General features: G+C 41.1%; 1 protein-coding gene across 2 annotated transcripts in view; it reads left to right on the plus strand.

Moving 5' to 3' along the window:
* Pak5 (p21 (RAC1) activated kinase 5) overlaps window positions 1-21,403 on the plus strand; it is a 321,615-nt gene that overhangs the window by 279,244 nt on the left and 20,968 nt on the right. For both annotated transcript variants that reach the window (XM_004840815.4, XM_021255058.2), the window contains 3 exons: window positions 15,955-16,446; window positions 19,280-19,413; window positions 20,293-20,419. In XM_004840815.4, coding sequence (XP_004840872.2) covers window positions 15,955-16,446; window positions 19,280-19,413; window positions 20,293-20,419 — 753 coding nt within the window. The remainder of the gene's footprint in view (window positions 1-15,954; window positions 16,447-19,279; window positions 19,414-20,292; window positions 20,420-21,403) is intronic.

A 21,403-nucleotide genomic window follows, 5' to 3' on the forward strand; every position in this document is an offset into this window, starting at 1 on the left:
GCTTGAAAGCAGAAACATCATGGTAGAAGTGGATAGTGGAGCCAAGCTGCTCACTTCATAGTGGCCAGGAAGCAGAGCACAGAGGAAGAGCCCCAGAGATAGATATCCCTCCAAAGGCACAGACCCAGCAATGGACCTCCTCTAACTGGCCCCACCTCCTAGCAATGCACCTCCTAGCTGTGAACACAACTCAGGTATGATCTACTCACCTCTCCAGAAGTCTCTTAATCCAGTCAAGTTAGCAATTAAAATCAACTGTCACAATCTCCAGCCAACCTCACCAGTTCATCCCACCATCTCCCTGCACAAGGAAAGTGAGAATAACTAATGCTGCAGACCTGGGTGTCCCAAAAGATGACATGTTAAGGAGTTCTGAGTAAAAAATGATGAATACAAAGAAAAGTTTGGCACAATTTCCCCAGGCCTTCCTTCTGAGGCCACCTGTATGTTGTTCTTTCATTGCTTAGCTATCACTTTGCTTTCTCCAGAAGGAAAAAGCACTAGGACCAGTGTGCTCAGTGTTCCTGTGTCAGCAGCTTAATGACTCATTGTTCTTTGTGGCAAATGTCATGCCCAGATTCAGCCGCAGCTGCAGGAACAAAATGACAGCTCCTTCTCAACTGAGAATCTCTTTCAGAGACCCATTAGGGGTCTGATTTGTTATAAAATGACAAAGCTAGTGAAGCCTGATGGGCTGCCCCAAAGTCTGAGAAAGGGAGAGAGAGAAAGAGATTCACTTAATATTACATTAATATTGCCTTTAAATTTGTTTTCTTTGCATAAATACTTACTCCTATAGGATGTACCCTAAAGTTATAAAGCATCCAGAGGTGACTCAATATTACATCTCTAGCATTTGACCCTTCTGATGGAGATGTTTGCATATGAATGAACACATCTTCCCATGGATGTTCTGTGGTTCAAAGTAAATTACATTTTGGTCATTGTGAATGGGTTTTCCCATTAGCAAATTAAAAATGAAATGAATCTACGCTGGAATTGTCCCAGAGGCCTTAACACAGTTGAACAACATTTTAGGGCAAACAGCCAGTCCCTACAGAAACAGAGGCCCTCCACGTCACAGTGGAGGATCCCAGGTCTCAGCAGTCTGCTCCATCATGCTGCTGCTCTTGGGCAGGGGATACATTCTTTGAGTTTGTAGCTGAACCTTCCAGGGGTTCTTTGGCTGTGCCAATTCCAATCAACAGTGGAGGAAGAGCCCGCAGTTTCTGTGTGCTTGAGCCTTGAGATTTCTGGATTTCATCATGGAACTGGGCTCTGCTTATTTGCAGAGGTCATGAGCGGTTTGTATGAGCTTTCTTTGTGCATGTGTTTATATTTTTGTAAGGTGGGGAAGTACATGACTCTTCAAAATCTGTGTCAGAAGGCATATGCTCTTACATGCCTAACTGGGCATCCAATGTGATGGCTGTGGAAGATTCCTTGGCAAAACACTCAACCATGGTGAACAGCTTTCTACCATATGAAGTAAGAAATCTAGCTAATGTATGTAACCATCAAGAACTTAGTCTACTTCCCAGGTCCCTTGCATTAGCACCTTAAGGAGATACCTTGAGATTTTTATGTTTTTTGTTTTGCTTGATTGAATCCAGGGCCTTTGCCCTGAGCAATATGCTCCACTGCTTTTATTTTTTATTTTGAGACAGGGTCTTACCAAGTTGCTAAAGTGTCCAGAATAGGCTTCTTCTTACTTTCCCCCTGCCTCAGCCTCCCAGAGTGGTAGGATTACAGGCATGTGCCACCACACCCAGCAAACACTTTGATTTTTTAGGGTGCCACCCAGGACCTGCTCAAGATGATTACTGTTTGGCAGTGGTCACAGGTGCTTGCCTCTTTCACTAGAAACTGAATGTCAGCTGAAAGTGTGTTCTGGTTCCCTTTATTATCCAGCCAGGGCAAATGTGAACTATTCCCTATGAAATAGGGCTGTTTTATTTTGTAAATGAAAATATGTAATTCAGCAGAAACTGATCATATCTGGGCATGAATTGAGTAGCAGCAGTGACTGCTTTATTAGAATGCAATTGGAGATTGAGTAGTTCCCTAATGCCTTGTAATCCCAGAGACAGAACTGAGTTCCCAGGACAGCAGCCACCTCAGTCAGAGGTCAGAGCAGCAGAGGTGGAAACTGAAGGATGGGGACGTAGGTGCCATGGGCCATGGGTCAGCCTGTCTGCCCCACGTGAGGGCAAGGCCAAGTAAATTAGAAATGCAGAGCTCAGCTGGGGTGGGAGCATAGGATGTAATGAATCCTCTTCCCTTAATTACGAGTTTTTAAAATGTCCCTGCAGAGAAAGCAGATCTGTGATTCTCCCTGGACTTCTTACGAATCTTGGTTTCCCCTTCCCCAAGCCAAGGCTAGTCCTACTCACATTTTCCTTTGAGTCAAGTCAGGACAATTGAAGATGTCCTTTCCATGCTCAGATAATAAAGAACTATGATTCGCTTTTATCCCACATTTGATTTATGCACAGCAAGCAGCACCAAGTCTGGCTTTTTCCTTTTTGGAGGTGAGTGATCTCTTTGTTTTACTGTGCTCTCAGAGGTGTATTGGAGCATTACACAGAGCACTGGAAGCAGCTACCTCCCATCCCCTGTAACTCTCCATCCCTCATGGAACATTCCACAGCCCCCATTCTGGGGGATTGGAATGCACACTACAGCCACCCCACACACCCCAGGCCAGCACCATCACAAAGGCCAGCATGGCCAAGGTGACAAATACATGCAGCAGCAGGACTTTTTCCCTTCATTTCTTTCTCCCGCCTTCCCCTCACCAAGGCTTTTTCCAGTGTTGGCATAAAATGGTCAAATGATGTTCTACCGCAGAATTCAATTTCACAGTTCAGTTAGGCCCTTGATTACACTGCCAAATTCAGATTAATGTGCATTTAACTAACATGGATCAGGGGAATTCTGGCTGACAGCCAGCTGTAATCGGAGCAATTGATAGCTGTGTGGAGTTTTATGCCCTGTCCACCCCAGCACACCACTGCTGAAATTGATTGATTAAATGAATTCATTGCCGTGATTGTTTATAATTTTGATACATCACAAGCCTGTGTCTGACCCTATCCTTGGAGATATTGCATTCATTGTGGAAGTGTAGTCTGGCTGAATTGTTAACTGGGGATTATTTATCCTCATACAATACAGCCTTTTTATTTTTCCCTTTTTATGTTTTGAATAGAGACATGAAAAAGCACATTTAAGAATTAGTATACATTGTATGCTAAAAGGTGTCAAGAAACCAAAAACCGAGAGTGTGTTATTAGCCTATTCAAAAAAGAAGGAAATCGGGAGGACTTATTCATTCTCTCAGTGTTTTTCAAGATTCCAATAGTAAGAATTCCTTCTCAAAATGTGTCCAATTTTCAGGGACCATTAGTAGCCTAGTAACAGTACCACTAAGCAGTTTGGCATCCTGGTTAATAATTTGCAAAACAATCCATTGAATCTTCTCTCAATACATCCTGCCATATGGAAAGGCACCTTTAAAGTCTGCAGACCATGTCCTCATTCCTGCAGACCTTCTTGTTCACAAAAGCACAGGAGGAATGGGGAGGAAGTCTGTGTGGCATCTCTATTGTTCTCTCTCCTCCACAGCAGCTTTCTAGCCCTCTTCAGCATCCCCAAGCCTTTACAATAAGCCTGCAAGGGCAAACTAGATACATAAATCTCTTGGAAATGGTTTGGAGCCTGGGTGATGGGAGATTCATCAGATCCTCTTTCTCTGGTCCCGTCCCACTGTCCTGTGGTTTTACTAAAGGTCTGGACCTCGTATGCCTCTCACAGCACGATAGCTAGTCCTGCTCCCATGAACTCCATGCTAACTCCTCTTTTCGTCCAGAATATATTTGGAACTCAGAGTGTAGAAAATGCCACACAGTCCATGCTGGACTCTTTTGTACATCCTTTTTACATGCACGAGCACGTGTGTGGAAAACAGTATATATAGACAAATTCATTGCTTATGTTTCACCCACACCAAATATAGCCTATATCATTGGAAGGAAAAGTTAGTGTATGATAATTAGATATTTGTAAATGCTCAATAGCTGTATTAAGAGGATGAGGAGGCCTCATTACAAAAAAATGGATTTCCTAAAGCACTTACAGAGGAAATCTTAGGCATTGACGTAACAACACAAAGTTCTACTTTGACCAGAGCGAAAATGAAAATGATGAGTTATATACATAGATCATTTTTCTGTGATTATTCTGTTTGTAATTTTGAGCTGATTTTTGTAACCCAAGGCCATTAAGAAAAAAAAAACCTTAATTTTTCTTCCATCCCTCTACCCTGGATATTATCATCCATCATTTCTGGTCCAGTTCTTACTTCTTGCTCCAGGCTGCTCAGACATCTGGGCCTCTGATGAAACACCCTGGCCAGCCTTCATCTCTGTGATTGTCACTGCACACTGCTCACTCTTTCTGTACTGACCACATCCCTCTCTTACCATGGCAGTCTATCTCTGTGGACTCAAGTAGGGTCCAAATGCTAACACAATTATGGCTTTGAATCCTCTTTCTACCTTCTTAGTAGTCTTGGGGGCTTTGCACGCCCTACTTCATCCACTGTGCCCCAGTCTCCTTGTTTGTGAAATGAAACAATTACGAGGCCTGTCATCTAACTTGAAGTTTAAATGCAAAAAATATACATAGAGTGCTTAGGACCCTCGCCAGCATGTGGAAAGCACTCAATAAATAATAAATATCATTATTAACATTAGTATTTCTTATTCCTTCCAAGAAAGCAGTCACTTAAAGGAAAGGACCTCACTTTGGCTCCAAGGAAAACATTGACCATAAACACCATGTTGTGGCAACTAATGGTATAAATGCCAAGGCAGGCAAGACAACAGATGTGTAGTGCCATTGTCCTAAGCAGTGGCAACATCTAGAAGCCTTCCCACTGAGAGTCAAGGGCAGACCTGCGTAGAACTGGGTTCCTCTTCTAGGAGTATGTGACCATTTGACCTGGATCGCTTGAGGGAAGTTGTAGCTCCCTGAACCTTGGTTTTACCAGCAAGAAAATGGGATATGATGCTCCTCACTTGATTCCCGGAGTGAAAAATAATGAGACCTGTCACAAACGTGTGGGCCAGTAATAGGCACCATCGTGAAACTGCACCTGGTTATGACCCAAATAAAGGCTGGGGTTCAATGACACAGTACCCCACACAGGGTCATTCGTGCATTTCTCCCCAAAGCCAGCTCTTTGTCCACTGACACGTTATTGAATGGATGGAAGCCCTAAGGAAGAGATCACATGTTTCCTCATCTGAGAGGAAGAATTAATTCTTCTTTGAGTAACTCCAGTGCAGTTGTATAAATGGTCTCTCTTGGTAACAATTATTCCTCATTGCTTTTTTAGGACTTTGCACTCTTACCAGCAGCCGTGAAAGACAATTGCATTTTTTGCCTAAAAGACTTAGTTTCAACATTTAGCTTTCACAAACAATTCTGCCTTCCATCTGTAACTGGAAATTGTCCCCTTCTTGCAGGTCGATGTCCCCTTCTTTATGGCACAAGTCAGTTGTTAAGAGCAGACCCTAATAAGGCTGCCAACAGTGATAAGGGAGCAAAGGGCCTAATGCAGTGTCCAGCTGGTTTGTGATGCTCACAGAACACAGCTTTCCTATGTGTAATATATCTTCAGAGATCACTTATACATGCTTGTGGGGAATGAATTCAATGTTGTTTTAAAGTGCAAGAGAAAATGCTCCAAAAAAGACACAGGCAAATGAAGGAAAGGAAGGGCTCCCAGAACACTTTGAGAAATAAAAGTCAAAGACCTCCCTTCTCCTCACTCCCTGGCCTTGCTGGTTCACTTAGACTTGGCTGATCTGCAGCTTAATTCCAAAGCAGAATCCAATCATTCAACTTCCAGTGACATTTATAGCTCCCTACTCCCGATATGTCATCCTCGAATAGCACAAGTACAGGGGCTTAGAAAAACTCAGCCTGTTTTCTAATATTCTATTTTAATTCTAATTTATTGTCCAAAGCATTATAATTAAAGGTAACTGTCTGATTGTTCTGAAGATTAATATACAGGAATATATGTGGTACATTGAACATTTTAAATAAATGCTTTCTAGTTTTATTAATATGTAGTTATTACTTATTTTCTTTTACATCCCCACTATTGTGCTAAGCATTTTCTATAACAATAGCACTACTTAAAATGTATCAACCAATCACTGTTTGAACTTTTTTGATGCATATTCAATTATGTGAGAATAATTCATTTAGAATCCCCAGTGACCAAAGGAAGTAGGAATTATTCTCTTTTACCGATGAGGAAACTGAGGCTCAGGGAAACTAAGTAATTTGACTAAAGCCAGAGTCAGGACCTATTCCTATGTATTCCTCCCATCCAAACAAGATAGGGTGCTGGCTTAGTGGGTGCCTGGGTTCCTATTGGTGGGTTTTGAGATGGTCTGAGAGGTGAGCTCACCTGGATAGAGTGTGTGCAGAAGAGCTGTGAGCGGTGCCAAGGTGCTGAGCTTAGTATGCAGTTTCTGTCCCTTGACTTGGTAGAACTGATCACCTCTTGGGCAGTGCAGTACAATGGGGCAGGAGCTTGAGTCGCTGCTTGCCTCACTGCAATGCCAGATCTGTTAACCACTTCTCAGTGGCATTTGGCATGATTTGTTACTCCCTCCTTTCTTGGAATACTTCCTCTCTTGGCTCCAGGATACCCACTGCCTTAATTTCCTACCTACAACACTGGCCACTCCTCTATTCCTTTTGTAAAATCCCCTTGCTCTTTCTGGTCCCTGGAAGAGACTTTGGACTTCCTGTACACATTCAGCATCATGATTCTAATGTCAGTTAAACACAGATGACTTTCAGATTCGCCTTCAGCCTTAACTCTTCCCTAACCTCAGAGATGTCTAAGTCACCTAAGTAGAGGTCAGAAACATGGGAGGGCTGAGCTGCTTTGGCATTGCTCAAGGTTCAGTCAAGGTGTTGGCCTCATTCGAAAGCTGGTCTTGGGTGGGAGGATCCACTTCCAGGATGGCTCACAGTTGGCTGAAGGCTTCAGTTTCTGGCTAGCTCTTGGCAGGAGGCCTCTGTTCCTTGCCTCATGGACTTCTCTGTAGGATTCTTGAGTGCCCTCATGGCATGGCAGCTAGAGAAAACCAGAGCAAAGATACCACAAATCTGCTTTTCTTGGCAAAATACAAGACTGATTGTTACTTCTGCTGTATTTTTTATCACTCGTATCAACCCTTATCACTGTGGGAGGATACCACAAAAGAGTATGAATGTTGAGAGTCAGGGAACATTGGGAGCCACCTTGTAGGCCGATTACACATCCCGCAGGCCCTTTCCTCCTTTTAGGTTCCTCATCTCATTAAATGGCCAGTTGCCATCCTGTCATCAACTTTGATCCCCTTCTTTCAAATTTTCATCCAACCCATCAGCAAATCCTGCCCCATATCTTCTGTCCTTAGCCTGGATCCCCTCATTTCTCATCCCATCTACAGAAACTACCATAAGCACAGTTCGCATTGACTGAAGTAAGCTCATTGACGTTTCTGTTTCTACTTCTGCTTCCAAAGTCTCTTCTCCAGGAGCCAGATATACACTGACCTGCCATACTCTTCTCTGCCTGGCAACCTCCACTGGCTCCCACCTCACTAAGAGAAAAAGCCAGAGACCATGCCAGGGTTCCCGTGATGTGGCCCCTGACTGTACTCTGTCCACTATTTGAGCCTTCCCACCCTTATTCTCTAGTAGGTCCTCCTTGCTGTCCCCCTGCCCTGTCATGCATCTTATTCCCTAATGGAAGCAGGTTTTTGCCTTCATGGTGCCCCTCATAGAGTCACAGAGATCATCCTATCCAAGATGGCTCCCATTGTGCTCAGCTCCCTCGCTCTATTTCATTTTTCTTTGCTTCACTTAGGACTGGAGCACATACTGTGCATTTGTGGGTTTTCTTGTTTGTCATCTGTCTTCTTTCTAGAGTATGAACTCCAGTAGGGCAGAGATACTATGTATTTTGATTCCTGGTGGCCCCTTCCCCAGCACCTGAAAAGGTGACCAACACATAGTAGTAGCTCAAGTATTAACTTGTGGAGTCAGTGAATGAATTCACTAATGAGAACAATCACTTCATGCAGAACAGTGCTATACAGAGCCCCTTTCTGAAGTGGTGGGAGTATTCTATATGAGTGCTGTCTAGGGTGGTGGCTGCTGACTGCTAAAAATGTGACTACTGTGACTGAGGAATTGAATTTTTAATTTTAATTTTATTTGTATTGACTTTACACAGCTATATGTCACCAGTAACTAAGACCAGATCCAAATTCTCAGGGTAGATAAAAAGAATAGAGTATCAAGTTGATGTCACTTCAGCAGAAATTCCAAACTTCCCAGCAGAAAATGTTCTATTTTTTCCCATTAAATTTATTGGTACATTTTAGGTATACAATACAGTTACATTCATCACTGGGAGCTTGTACCTGTACAGGTTGTATCTTGGTTCTTTTTTTTTTTTTGAGGCACTTTATTAAATTCGTTTATTGGTACATTGTAGGTATACAACACAATTACATTTCTCATTGGGAATTGTACCTTTACATAATGCACCTTGGTTCTTATTTTTTCCCCATTCCTAGCCCTCCCTTCACCCCCTCCACCCTTCCCTATTTATAAAGACTTTATTTCCATTTTTTCCATTTCTCAGCATTTTTCCTTTCCCTTCTTCCCTTTCCCCTGCCCCTCCCACTACCCTTACCCCTTTGGACCTTTTCTTCCTATTTTGCATTATCGATTATTCATTCTAATCATTGGTACATTTTAGGTATACAATATAATGACATTCATCGTTGGAAATTTGCACCTTTACATAGTCTCTCTTGGTTCTAATTTTTCACCCTTGCCCAGCCCTCCCTTCAAGCCCTCCATTCCTCCCTATTTACAAAGATTTTGTTCCTATTTTTCCATTTTCTCATATTAAAACCACTCCCTTCTATCCTTTCCCCTACCCCTCCCGTTTTCTCCCCCTTTGCCCCTTTTCTTCCTATTTCACATTACCTATTATACATTTAGTCCTTATTTACACTTTCACTTTCTCACAACAGAGAAACTATTCGGTATTTATACATGTGTGTCCTATTTATTTCACTTAAGAGTATCGCCTCAATGTGCATCCACTTAGCTATAAATGTTTCTAATTTCTCATTTTTTATGGCTGAGTAGTACTCCATTTTATAAAAAAAACCCCACATTTTCTTGATCCAGTCTCCAGCTGATGGGCATTTGGGCTGTTTCCAAGTTTTACCTATCACAAACTGTGCTGCTATGAACATGGGCACACATATATCACTGTGGTATGATTCTTTTAATACTTTGGGGAAGATTCCCAGCAGTGGAATAGTGGGGTCAAATGGGACTTAGAGTCGTAGTACTTTGAGGTATCTCCATACTGATTTCCACAGTGGTTGCACCAGTCTACGCTCCCACCAGCAGTGGAGCAGGGTTCCTCTTTCCCCACAGCCCCACCAGCATTTGTTATTGGTAGATTTCATGATAGCAGCCATTCTTTCTGGAGTGAAGAGGAATCTCAGCATTGTTTTCATTTGCGTCTCTCAAATGACCAGTGATGTTGAACATTTTTTCATGTATTTATTTGCTATTTCTACTTCTTTGTCTGAGAAATGTCTGTTCATTTCAGATGCCCATTTTCAGACTGGGTCTTTAAATTTGGGACGTCTGATCTTTTTAAATTCTTTATAGATTCGAGATAGTAGACCTTTGTCTGAGGAAGAGCAGGTGAAGATTTTTTCCCACATTGTAGGTTGTCTGTTCACACTGCTGGTGGTTCCTTTTGCTGTGCAGAAGCCTTTTAATAAGAAGAGATCCCACTTGTTGATTGTTTGTGCTAGCTCACGGGCAACTGAGGTTTTGTTCATAAAATTTTTTCCTACACCGATGTCTTCAAAGGTTCTACCTAACCTCTGTTCCAACTGGTTCAGAGTTTCTATTTTAATATTTAGATCTTTAATCCATCTTGATTTTAGTTTAGTGCATGGTGAGAGATATAGGTCTAGTTTGAATCTTTGGCAAGTTGAAGCCCAATTTTTTGAGCACCATTTATTAAAGAGGCTATCTTTCCTCCAGTGAGGGTGTTTGGCTCCTTTATCAAAGATGAGATGGCTGAGTGTGTCTGGCGTTGTTTCTGCACCTTCTATTCTGTTCCAGTAGTCTTCAGGTCTGTTTCTTTGCCAGTACCATGCTGTTTTTATCACAGTAGCTTTGTAGTATAGGTTCAAGTTAGGAGTTGTCATACCCCCTGCCATGTCTCTGTTGCCTAGAGTTGCTTTTGTTATTCTAGATCTCTTCTTGTTCCAAATGAATTTTTGGATTGTTTTCTCAAGGTCTATGAAGTATGCTGCTGGGATCTCAATTGGAATTGCATTAAATCTATATAGCAGTTTTGGAAGTATGGCCATTTTCACTATATTAATCCTTCCTACCCAGGAGCAGGGGATGTCTGTCCATTTTCTGATATCATCTTCAATCTCTCTTTTCAGAGTGCTTTAGTTTTCAGAGAAGAGGTCTTTGATTTCTTTCATTGGGTTGATTCCTAGGTATTTCAGTTTTTTGGATGCTATTGTGAAAGGAATTATTTGCCCTATTTCTCCCTCAGTGAGTCTGTCATTGGTGTAGGGGAAAGCTATTGATTTTTGTGTGTTGACCTTGAAACCAGCTACTTGACTGAATTTGGTTATTAAGTCTAGAAGACTTTTGGTGGAGTTCTTGGGGTCTTCTATATAGAGTAGCATGTCATCTGCAAATGATGACAATTTGGCTTCTTCATTTTCTATCTTTATTCTTTTTATTTCTTTCTCTTGTCTAATTGCCATGGCTAATGTTTCCAGAACTATATTGAACAAGAGAGGTGATAGTGGACATCCTTGTCTTGTTCCTGATTTTAGTGTGAAGGATTTCAGTTTTTGACCATTTAGTATGATATTGGCTGTTGGTTTTTCATAGATGGCTTCTATCAGTTTGAGGTAGAGACCATCTATTCCAATTTTTTGTAGGGTTTTTATCATAAATGCATGTTGGATTTTGTCAAATGCTTTTTCTGCATCTATGGAGATAATTATATGATTTTTGTCCTTGGGTCTATTGAATATAGTGTATTACATCAATTGATTTGCATATATTGAACCATCCCTGCATCCCTGGGATGAATCCCACTTGATCAGGGTGTATGAGCTTCTTGATGATCTTCTGCATTCTGTTTGCCATTATCTTATTAAGGATTTTTGCATCTATGTTCATTAGTGAGATTGGCCTATAGTTCTCCTTTTCAGTTGGGTCTTCCTCTGCTTTGGGGATCAAGGTGATGCTTGCTTCCAGGAATGAATTTGGGAGTATTTCTTCTCTTTCAATTTCATTAAAGAGTTTAAACAGTAGTGGCAGCAGTTTCTCTCTAAATGTCTTGTAGAATTTAGCAGTGAAGCCATCAGGACCTGGGCTTTTCTTAGTTGATAAGGTTTTAATTACATTTTCAATTTCATTGGTTGATATTGGGTTGTTCAGAATTTTTAAGTCTTCTTTGTTCAACTTTGGTAATTCATATGTATCTAGGAATCTGTCCATTTCTACTGTGCTGTCCATCTTATTGGCATATAGGTTCTGGAGGTAGGTATTGATGATCCTCTGGATTTCTGCTGGGTCTGTTGTAATTTCACCTTTTTCATTCCTAATTGCATGGATTTGGACCTTTTCTTTCCTTTTTCTGACAAGGTTGGCTAAGAGTTTGTCAATTTTGTTGATTCTTTCAAAGAATCAACTCTTGGCTTCATTGATTTTTTGTATCGTTTTCTTAGTCTCCATTGCATTTATTTGTCCTCTGATCTTTATAATTTCCTCCCTTGTATGAGCTCTGGGGTTGTCCTGCTCTTCTTTTTCTAGAAGCTTGAGGTTTAGCATCAGGTTGTTTAATTGGGCTTGTTCTGTTTTCCTAATATGCATATTCACTGCTATGAATTTCCCTCATAAGACTGCTTTCATTGTGTCCCATAGATGCTGATAAGTTGTATTGTCATTGTCATTTAATTGAAGGAACTGTCTGATTTCTTCTTTAATTTCCTCTGTGACCCATTGGTTATTCAGAAGTGTGTTGTTCAATTTCCACGTGTTTATGAAATTTTTTGAGTTTCTTTTGCTATGGATCTCCAATTTCAGCGCACTATTGTCTGATAATATACAGGGGATAACTTTAATTCCTTTGCACTTACTTAAACATGTTCTATGTGTGAGTATGTGGTCTATTTTGGAGAATGACCCATGTGCAGCTGAGAAGAATGTGTATTCTGATTTTGTGGGGTGGAAGACTCTGTAAACATCTGTTAAATTCATTTGCTCAAGAGTTCGATTGAGTTCTAGTATTTCATTACTTATTTTTAGTCTAGTTGATCTATCTATTTGTGACAGTGGGGTGTTGAGGTCCCCCACTACTATTGTATTAGTGCATATATGACTTTTCATGTCCATTAGTATTTGTTTTATATAGTTGGGTGCACTAGTGTTTGGTGCATAGATATTTATGATTGTCATCTCTTCCTCTTGGATTCTTCCCTTTAGCAGTATGTAGTTCCCTTCTTTGTCTCTCTTAATCAGTGTTGGTTTGAAATCTACTTGATCTGCCAAGAGGATAGCTACTCCTGCTTTTTTTCGGGTTCCTGTCACATGGAGTATTGTTTTCCATCCTTTAATTTTCAGTCTATGAGTTTCCTTTTGAATTAAATGTGTTTCTTGTATGCAGCACATTGTTGGATTTTGCTTCTTAACTCATTCTGCCAGTCTATTTCTTTTGATTGGTGAATTGAGACCATTAACATTGATGGTTATAACTGAAATGTATTGACTTGTCATTGCCATGACTTTTTCTTTTTGTTGAGTTCTCCCCCTTTGCATTTAATTTCTTGTCATGCCAGATGGGTTCATTCTGCTTTGCTTCCTGGGGTTGTGATCCTCAATATCTGTTCCTAGGATATTGTGTAAAATTCTTTGGAGTGCTGGTTTGGTATTCACAAAGTTCCTAAGGTGCTCTTTGTCATGAAAGTATCTTATTTCTCCATCAATTTTGAAAGATACTTTTGCAGGGTGCATCAATCTGGGTCAGAAGCTGTTTTCTTTTAGGGCTTGGAATATGTCACTCCAAGCTCTTCTTGCCTTGCTGGTTTGTGTTGAGAAGTCTGCTGTGATTCTGATGGGCTTTCCTTTGTATGTGATTTGTTTCTTTTCTCTAACTGGTTGTAGAAATTTGTTCTTCTGTTGAGTTTCTGGAATCTTAACAATTATATGCCTATGTGTAGATTTTTTTTGATCAAGGCTAGCTGGAGTCCTATATGCCTCACTTATCTGTATGTCAAGCTCTTTTCCCCTGCTTGGGAAGTTTTCTGCCATTATTTCTGTGAAGAGATTTTTTTATGTCATCTGCACACTCTCCTGTTTCTTCCTTGACTCCAATCAGTCATATGTTATTCTTCTTTGCATCATCTAGCAGCTGCTGGATTGATTTCTCATGTTCCTTTATAATTCTAAAGCAATTTTTCTTTTCCTGGTCACTAATTGCAATCTTATCTTCTCTATCGGAAATTCTGTCATCACATTGGCCCATTCTGCTGTATAGACTTTCAATGGAGTTTTTCCTGTCCTGGAAATCTATTTGCATCTGTTTTATGGATTCCATTTGTTTCCTATGTTGGGATTCCATCATGTTCCTGAGCTCCTCTCTAGATTTATTAATCAAGTCTTGCACTCGGGGCACAATTTCTCCTGTTATCTGAGAAATTATTTCTGATTTCATTTTTCCCAGATCCCCTTTTTTTGCCAGTTCAGTGGTTCCAGGCAGTTGAGTATCAGAGTGTTCCATCTCATTTCCCTTTGGGGTTGCTGAAGGTGATCTGGAAGTCTGATTTTGAGACTTATTTATGTGTTTTCTCATTTCGAATGCAGGAGGGGCTGTTGGTACCTGCATGGATTACCTCCTCTGAGCTGGGGGAGGTGGGACAGGGGGCTGGAGCTGCGGTAGGAATGGTGACCCAAAAGCCCTTTCCTGTGGGCTGGGAGCAGCGGGAGGGATGGTGGCCAGGAAGCCCCTTCCTCTGGTCCAGGAGCAGTGGGATGGAAGATCAAAAGCCCCTACCTCTGGGCCAGGAGCAGTGGGAAGGATGGTGGCCCAGAAGCCCCTTCCTCTGGGCCAGGAGTGGCTTGACAGAAGGTGGCCTAAAAGCCCTTTCCTCTGGGCTGGAAGCAGCGGGAGTGATGGTGACCAGGAAGCCCCTTCCTCTGGATCAGGAGCAGTGGGACAGTGGCTCAGAAGCCCCTACCTCTGGGGCGGGAGCAGCGAGACTCAGTACCATGATCTGGTGGTCTGGTGTCCTCTGTGTCTTTGTAGTGTGGAACCAGGTGTCTGTACAGAGGAGTGGGGCAGGGGGCCCAGTGGATTGCTGCCGGGGCGTGGGCTGATTCCACATGTTCAACACTACTCAGGACCTCAGTAGGGCATGCGCAGACCTGCCTGTCTGCAGCCGGCTAATTCGGCATATTCCAAGCACCTCGGGACCTCGGTAGGGCCTCTTGGTTCTTATTTTTTCCCCATTCCCCTGCCCTCCAGTCAACCCCTCCAGTCCTCCCTATTTACAAAGACTTTGTTTCCATTTTTTCCTTTTCTCATATTCTTTTCCTTTCCCTTCTTTCCTTTCCCCTTTGCCTCCCACTTCCTCTACCCCTTTGGGCCTTTTCTTCCTATTTCACATTATCAATTATACATTCTGATCCTTATTTACACTTTAAGTTTCTCACACCAGAGAAACTATTTGGTATTTACACATGTGTCCTATTTATTTTACATAAGATTCTCAATGTGCATCCATTCAGCTATAAATGTCTATAGTTTTCATTCTTTATGGCTGAGTAGTACTCCATTTTATTAAAAAAAACCAAAAAACCACAGGTTCTTAAGGCCCTGTGTTATAAAGGAGCCTGAAGTCTAATCAATCATTTACCATCTATGCAGCCAGCACTGTGTTTCTCTACAATCATACAACAAAGAGATCATTGATTCAGCAGTGCTTTCTGGCCTGAACAAGGAAGTAAACATGGTGTGATATAGCAATACAGACTGTTCCTGACCTCTGTCATTCCAGGGGTGCCCAAAGCTCATTCCTGATCCTTTCCATAACATGATTTCTAACACCTGTAACTAAAATCATGTAAGAATGCTTCCCTCACCAGCATCCTGTGTCTCCAGTCTGTCTGCCCTCCCATTCTCCTCCATTGTATTCCTTCAGTCCAATCTTCCAAACCAGAGCAAAATGTTTTGTGCTGGGATCCCTTTGAGAGTAGCCAACTGTCTTTTTCACACACACACACACACACACTTCACACACACTTGCAAATTTTGGTTATTCTTGATTGGATTTATACTTATTTGATGAGAATGTTGCATTAGGTTACTTTATAATTCATACTGAAGCAAAAGCCATTTAGCAATGGAAGCCATGTGTACAGATACATGTGCTATTTTATGTATGTGGGTAGTACACACCACCTTCAAATATGTGAGTTCAGATGCAAGGGAAAAGGCCTCCCTTCTGATACTTCTGATATTTCTCCCCCTACTGCTAACTGAACACTGATGTCCTTTAATGAAGGATGAGGTCTTAATTTCCTGAGTAAGAAAATAGGGCTTATATGCACCTTGAATAAAGTCCACGGAATCAGAACTCCCCCATGGTACACATGGGTGAAAGGCTCTTCCCAGCAGTGGCCAGTTCTGTAGGCACCCCACCACAGCCTTTGATCACTTGTTGTTGATTGTCATTCACCAGATGAAGGTTTCAAATTCAGATCCAGTGTGTTAATATTCTCCATCCGTGTCTGTCTTCCCAGGTGGACTATGATCGAGCACAGATGGTCCTCAGTCCTCCACTGTCTGGGTCCGACACCTACCCCAGGGGCCCCGCCAAACTACCTCAAAGTCAAAGCAAAGCAGGCTATTCTTCAAGCAGCCACCAGTACCCTTCTGGGTACCACAAAGCCAGCCTGTACCACCACCCTTCCCTGCAGACAAGTTCGCAGTACATTTCCACTGCCTCCTACCTGAGCTCTCTCAGCATTTCATCCAGCACCTACCCCCCACCCAGCTGGGGCTCCTCCTCAGACCAGCAGCCCTCCAGGGTGTCCCATGAACAGTTTCGGGCTGCCCTGCAGCTGGTGGTTAGCCCAGGAGACCCAAGGGAATACTTGGATAACTTCATCAAAATCGGAGAAGGGTCAACAGGCATTGTGTGCATTGCAACTGAAAAACACACAGGGAAACAGGTGGCAGTGAAGAAAATGGACCTCCGAAAGCAACAGAGGCGAGAACTGCTTTTCAATGAGGTAAGTAGTGGGATGGCATCATCTTTTCTTTCCAGCATCATATTTATTTTTCTTTTCAAAAATAATACATGTACATATTAGGATATTAGGAAGACTCCTAAAATATAAAGACAAAACTAGCATCCTTTATAGTCTTTCCTTCTAGTCTTGTTTTATGCATTTACTATTCTAGTAGTACTTTTATAAAATACTTCATGTGTATCAGATACTGTGCCAAGCATTAATCATCTGTGACCTCATAATATAGCAATCCTATGAAGCAGAAAGGGGTTTAGCAATGAGGAAACCTGCTCTCAGGTAGTTTGAGTGACTAGCCCAGGGTCATACAGCAAATTAACTGCAAAGCTGGGGTTTGAATCCTCATCAAGCAGATTCCAAATCTCATGCTACACAATCTGTCTATATGGGTTACTGTCATCCTCCAGTATCTACAGAAATTGGCTTTAGGACCCAGTTCTGGTTCCAAAATCTGTGAATGCTCAAGTCTTTTACATAAGACTTTTATATAAGGCATCCTCCTGTATACTTTAAATCATCTCTAGATTACTTATAATACCTAATACAATGTAAATGCTATGGAGATAGTTGTTATATCACATTGTTTAGGAACTAATGACAAGAAAAAGGTCTGTGTGCATTCGGTACATTTTTTGTTTGTTTGTTTTGATACATGGTCTTTCTGTATAGTTCAGCCTGCCCTTGAACTTACAGCAATCCTTCTGCATCAGTCTCCCAAGTGCTAAAATTACAGCCATGTACCACTGCACCTGGCAGATGCAATTTTTAAGAAACATTTTCTATCCGTGGCTGGTTGAATCCATGGATGTAGAAATCATGTATACAGAAGACTGAATATGTACATGTTTCACACTGTTGTGATGCCATTTATACTCTTTGTAGCCAATTTTTTTTACCACAACAGAGATGAGCTTACCAATATCCTTACTCTCACTATTTAAGAACTTTAAAATATTCTTTCTTAACTATAAAAATAGTAACTTCTTCCTAAAAACATAAGAAAATGTTTCACATAACACCACAAACAAGTAATGTCCTACATTAAAGTTTTAGTATTGTTATATATTTTTAAGGTACATATCTTCTTTCTTTGAGATATGTCTATATATGTAGTTTGGTAATTTTTAAATTTCACCTAGCATTTAATGTTAATAAAAAGTAACACAAAATAAAAATCATTCATTCCTTTTCTTAACTAATTCTAATGGCCTAATAACCTTCTATCACATACAATTAAAGCAGTCTCTGATTTTGTTTGCAGTCTGTGGCCTTTATAATTTTGCAGTGAGTGTTGTTATAAATAAGGCTTTGGGTGCATATCTAGTAGTAAGTTCCTTAGATTTGAAGGAGTGGAATGAACAGATAAAATCTACATAGGTGGATTTTTTTAAGAGAAGCAATATTTGATGATATGTAATGTCCACATTTAGACCCTCACTAATAGTCCTATTTTACCTTGATTAACATTATCAGATGCTATCATACTATCCTTGTTAGGTCTAATAGGTAAACATGAATAAATCTTACTATTTTAATTAACATTTTTATTACTGTATGTTTTAGACCATTTTTATTTCTTCCTCAAACCTATGTTTTTTGTATATTTGTTGCACATATTCTTCCATTTTGTCATGTATCTTTTCAATTTTTCACATAAGAGCTCTAAAACACATTGGAAAATATGATTAACTGTATCAGGAATCACAAGTATTTGGTATTAAGGGTATTAAAATGTCTTTAATAATTTTATAGGACCATTGGAGAGAAAGGTGAATTTTTGTGGATAGGAAATTGAAGTCCTAAAGATCTCGTGTTAGAATCTCAAAATGCCAGTCTCCACATCTTACAACTCCTCAAATGATGCATAGCTGCTTGAACCCCTTGACTTTATATTGTGAGCATGCTCGTTCTCTCCAAGGTGTATAGACACTCTGTGAATGCTCTCCACTATAATTTTGAACCTCTTCCTTGGAGGCTCATTATGCGGCCCCATGGACCTCACCTATCTCCAGTTCCCAAGGTTGCTCATTTCTTATGAATGCACCCAATCTCACAGACTTCTCCAGGTGAGTGAGCTTGACAGGTATCTTCCCTATTCACTATTCCTGATTTCTGAAATTTATTCCCAGACCCAAACACCAAACTCTGAAAAAAGTAAATGGATGAAGCCACAGGGCACCATTACCTGGACACATTCTCCAACAAGCAGGTTCAAGTTAGCTTTTTTATGCCTACATATTTCATTTTACCTTCCAAATATATTCTTTGTATTCAGATCAAACCCCCTTCAGATTCAACCCATACCTTTTCCCAAGTAGTTAAATTAGTCTCATGTGCCCCTATTTCTAATATCAATGTGCTTCATTCACTTATGGGACTCATACCTACTTACCATGAGTTGAAGACCCTTTGTTAGGCTAATCCACGGTGGAATCTGGACATTGCATTCAAAAGGAGATCTTCAGGGTCACATGCCCCACAAGTCAACTAAATGTCTTTGAATGCAAACCTTGCTCTTATGTTCTGTATATTTTCATTTCAGTGTGTGTGTGTGTGTGTGTGTGTGTGTGTGTGTGTGTGTGTGGTCTTTCTGATGTTTGGTTCACCTGCTATTTTCCCACAGCCCTACTAAATTGATTCTTTTTATTCCTGCTAGCTACCCTTGAAGCCTTTTGTCTATATTAGATTCTTGAATAAATCCTCTCACAATCAATCCTCTCAATCAATTAGGCTTAACGAGTAAGTCTACCCACTAGAGAACAAACAGCCACGTCTCACTATCACAAGTCAAAAGGTATCTTTCTTATGTACACAGGTTGTGATCATGCGGGATTACCACCATGACAATGTGGTTGACATGTACAACAGCTACCTTGTTGGTGATGAACTCTGGGTGGTCATGGAATTTCTAGAAGGTGGTGCCTTGACTGACATTGTGACTCATACCAGGTAATTTCCTTTATTATCCAAACAGATAATCCAAGATGCTTATTATTCTAATTAGAATACAGCCTCAGTGACTATCTTCATGAACTCTACATAAATTGTAAGCTCTTTGGAGTCAGGGGACACAACTTTCTTTGTCTTATATATCCCAGAGTTTCCATTATAATACCATGCATGTGTAGTCTATTTATCCAATTAATATTCATCCTGACCTCAGAAGGTGATTAATACCCATTTACTTATTGATGATTTTATTGTATTTTTATTATGCTGATGACTGAAGCCAGAGCTTAAGCTTCTAAGCATGTGCTCTGTCACTGAGCTACACCACACTCCCCACATTTATTTGAAATCTGCAAGCTGCTAAGAATGAAGTTTCAGTGACAAAGACTAGAGCTTCCCATCCCTTACATAGATGTCCAAGAGTGAGTTTCATTCTTTAAGTTAAAGTGCCTCTTCCACATTCTAATACCTTCCCAGGTTCCCGGGGAAAGAAGAGGCAGGTGGAGGATCAAAGTTCAATGTCAGAATAACCTCATCAGACAGAGAAGTTCTTCGGTTGTGTTAAAAACAGTTTTGCAGGTGTGTGGATGACTGAGAAGTTCTCTGTAAGAGTTTATGGAAGTGCATTTACATCAATGACTCCAACACTGCCAAGTAGCATCTCTTTCCTTTGACTTGTGGTGGGCCCCTGTCATCCTCACCACCAAGCCTTGGGCTCTAGAAACTACATTCTAAAGACTTCCTTTTGTGGTCTGCAGACTTTCCAGATATGTACTGGCATGGACTACTTATTGCCAGAACCCAAAAATTGGCCTCTCTTGAAGATTACAAGGATGTTCTTAAACCTGTCTTATTCCTTAAATGTCATTTTCTCTCTAGAATGAATGAAGAGCAGATAGCTACTGTCTGTCTGTCAGTTCTGAGAGCCCTTTCGTACCTTCACAACCAAGGAGTGATTCATAGGGACATCAAGAGTGACTCCATCCTCCTGACCAGTGACGGCCGAGTAAGTTTACATCCTCCCTTCCTCTGTCATGAGCATGGTTCTCTTAAGAACACTTTCTCATGGTTCTAATTTGTCTTAGTCACAAGCCACCCACTGTACTTCCCAGAAGACTTACAGAAAGGAAATTGCCTTCCCATCCTCTGTATCATCCTGTTAGTCAGAATTTCTTGCAACCTGAATTTGACAGATAATTTGCTTCCTTTACAGTGAGTGCAGGAAGCAATGGAAACTATAGAAATTTCTTTTCTTCTTCTGACACATTCCTATTTTTGGAGCTGCCTTTCCAGGCCTGTGTCTACCTCTTCCTGCAAATGTGTATGTCTGCAGTATCTTCTGGAGTCCCTGAAAGAGACAGATGACCACCTCCCCATGGGTCATTTGAGGAAAGTTTATTAAAGGGATAATTTATAGAAGTATGGGCCGATGTGGAAAAATTATAGGGAACAGGGCAAAAGGAAGAATGCAGTTCTGTTGAGCAACACTTCGTTCTTACCACCCCATACCTGAACAGGTGAGGGGCAAGTTGCTGTTGGAATCTGGTGACAGAGATTATCACTGTGTGCCTGGCAGGAGCTCTGATCTTCTATGTAGGCCAGACCACTGAGAACCTGCAGGATGGAGCTGGGAATAAATACCTCAGCCTTTCCCTGTTCCTTGCTTCCTCATCCTGATGTTCCATACCAGCTCAACCCAGTAGAAGCCATCAGTGCAGTCAATACAGGTTGGCTTCCAAGGCTCAGAGAAAGGAAAACAAATCTGCAAGGACAAGCAGCAAATATTCATTACCCAGCACATCTCCAGGCCCAGAATTCTGGGCTTCTCATCAGTCCCACCTGTGCAAGGGATTTTGTTAAAACTCAGAAGCCACATCAGGACACACAACGTATAGCAGCCAAAGATATGATGCATTAAGCTTAGATGGGAGAGTTTTGGCCCCATAGACCCTTTACCCTTTTAATCTCTCTGAAACTCCTACTAGAGGTA

The sequence above is a fragment of the Heterocephalus glaber genome, unplaced genomic scaffold (genome assembly GCF_053883595.1).
Source record: "Heterocephalus glaber isolate CG9 unplaced genomic scaffold, H.glaber_assembly_v1.0 deba00001532, whole genome shotgun sequence".
Taxonomy (NCBI): Eukaryota; Metazoa; Chordata; class Mammalia; order Rodentia; family Bathyergidae; genus Heterocephalus; species Heterocephalus glaber.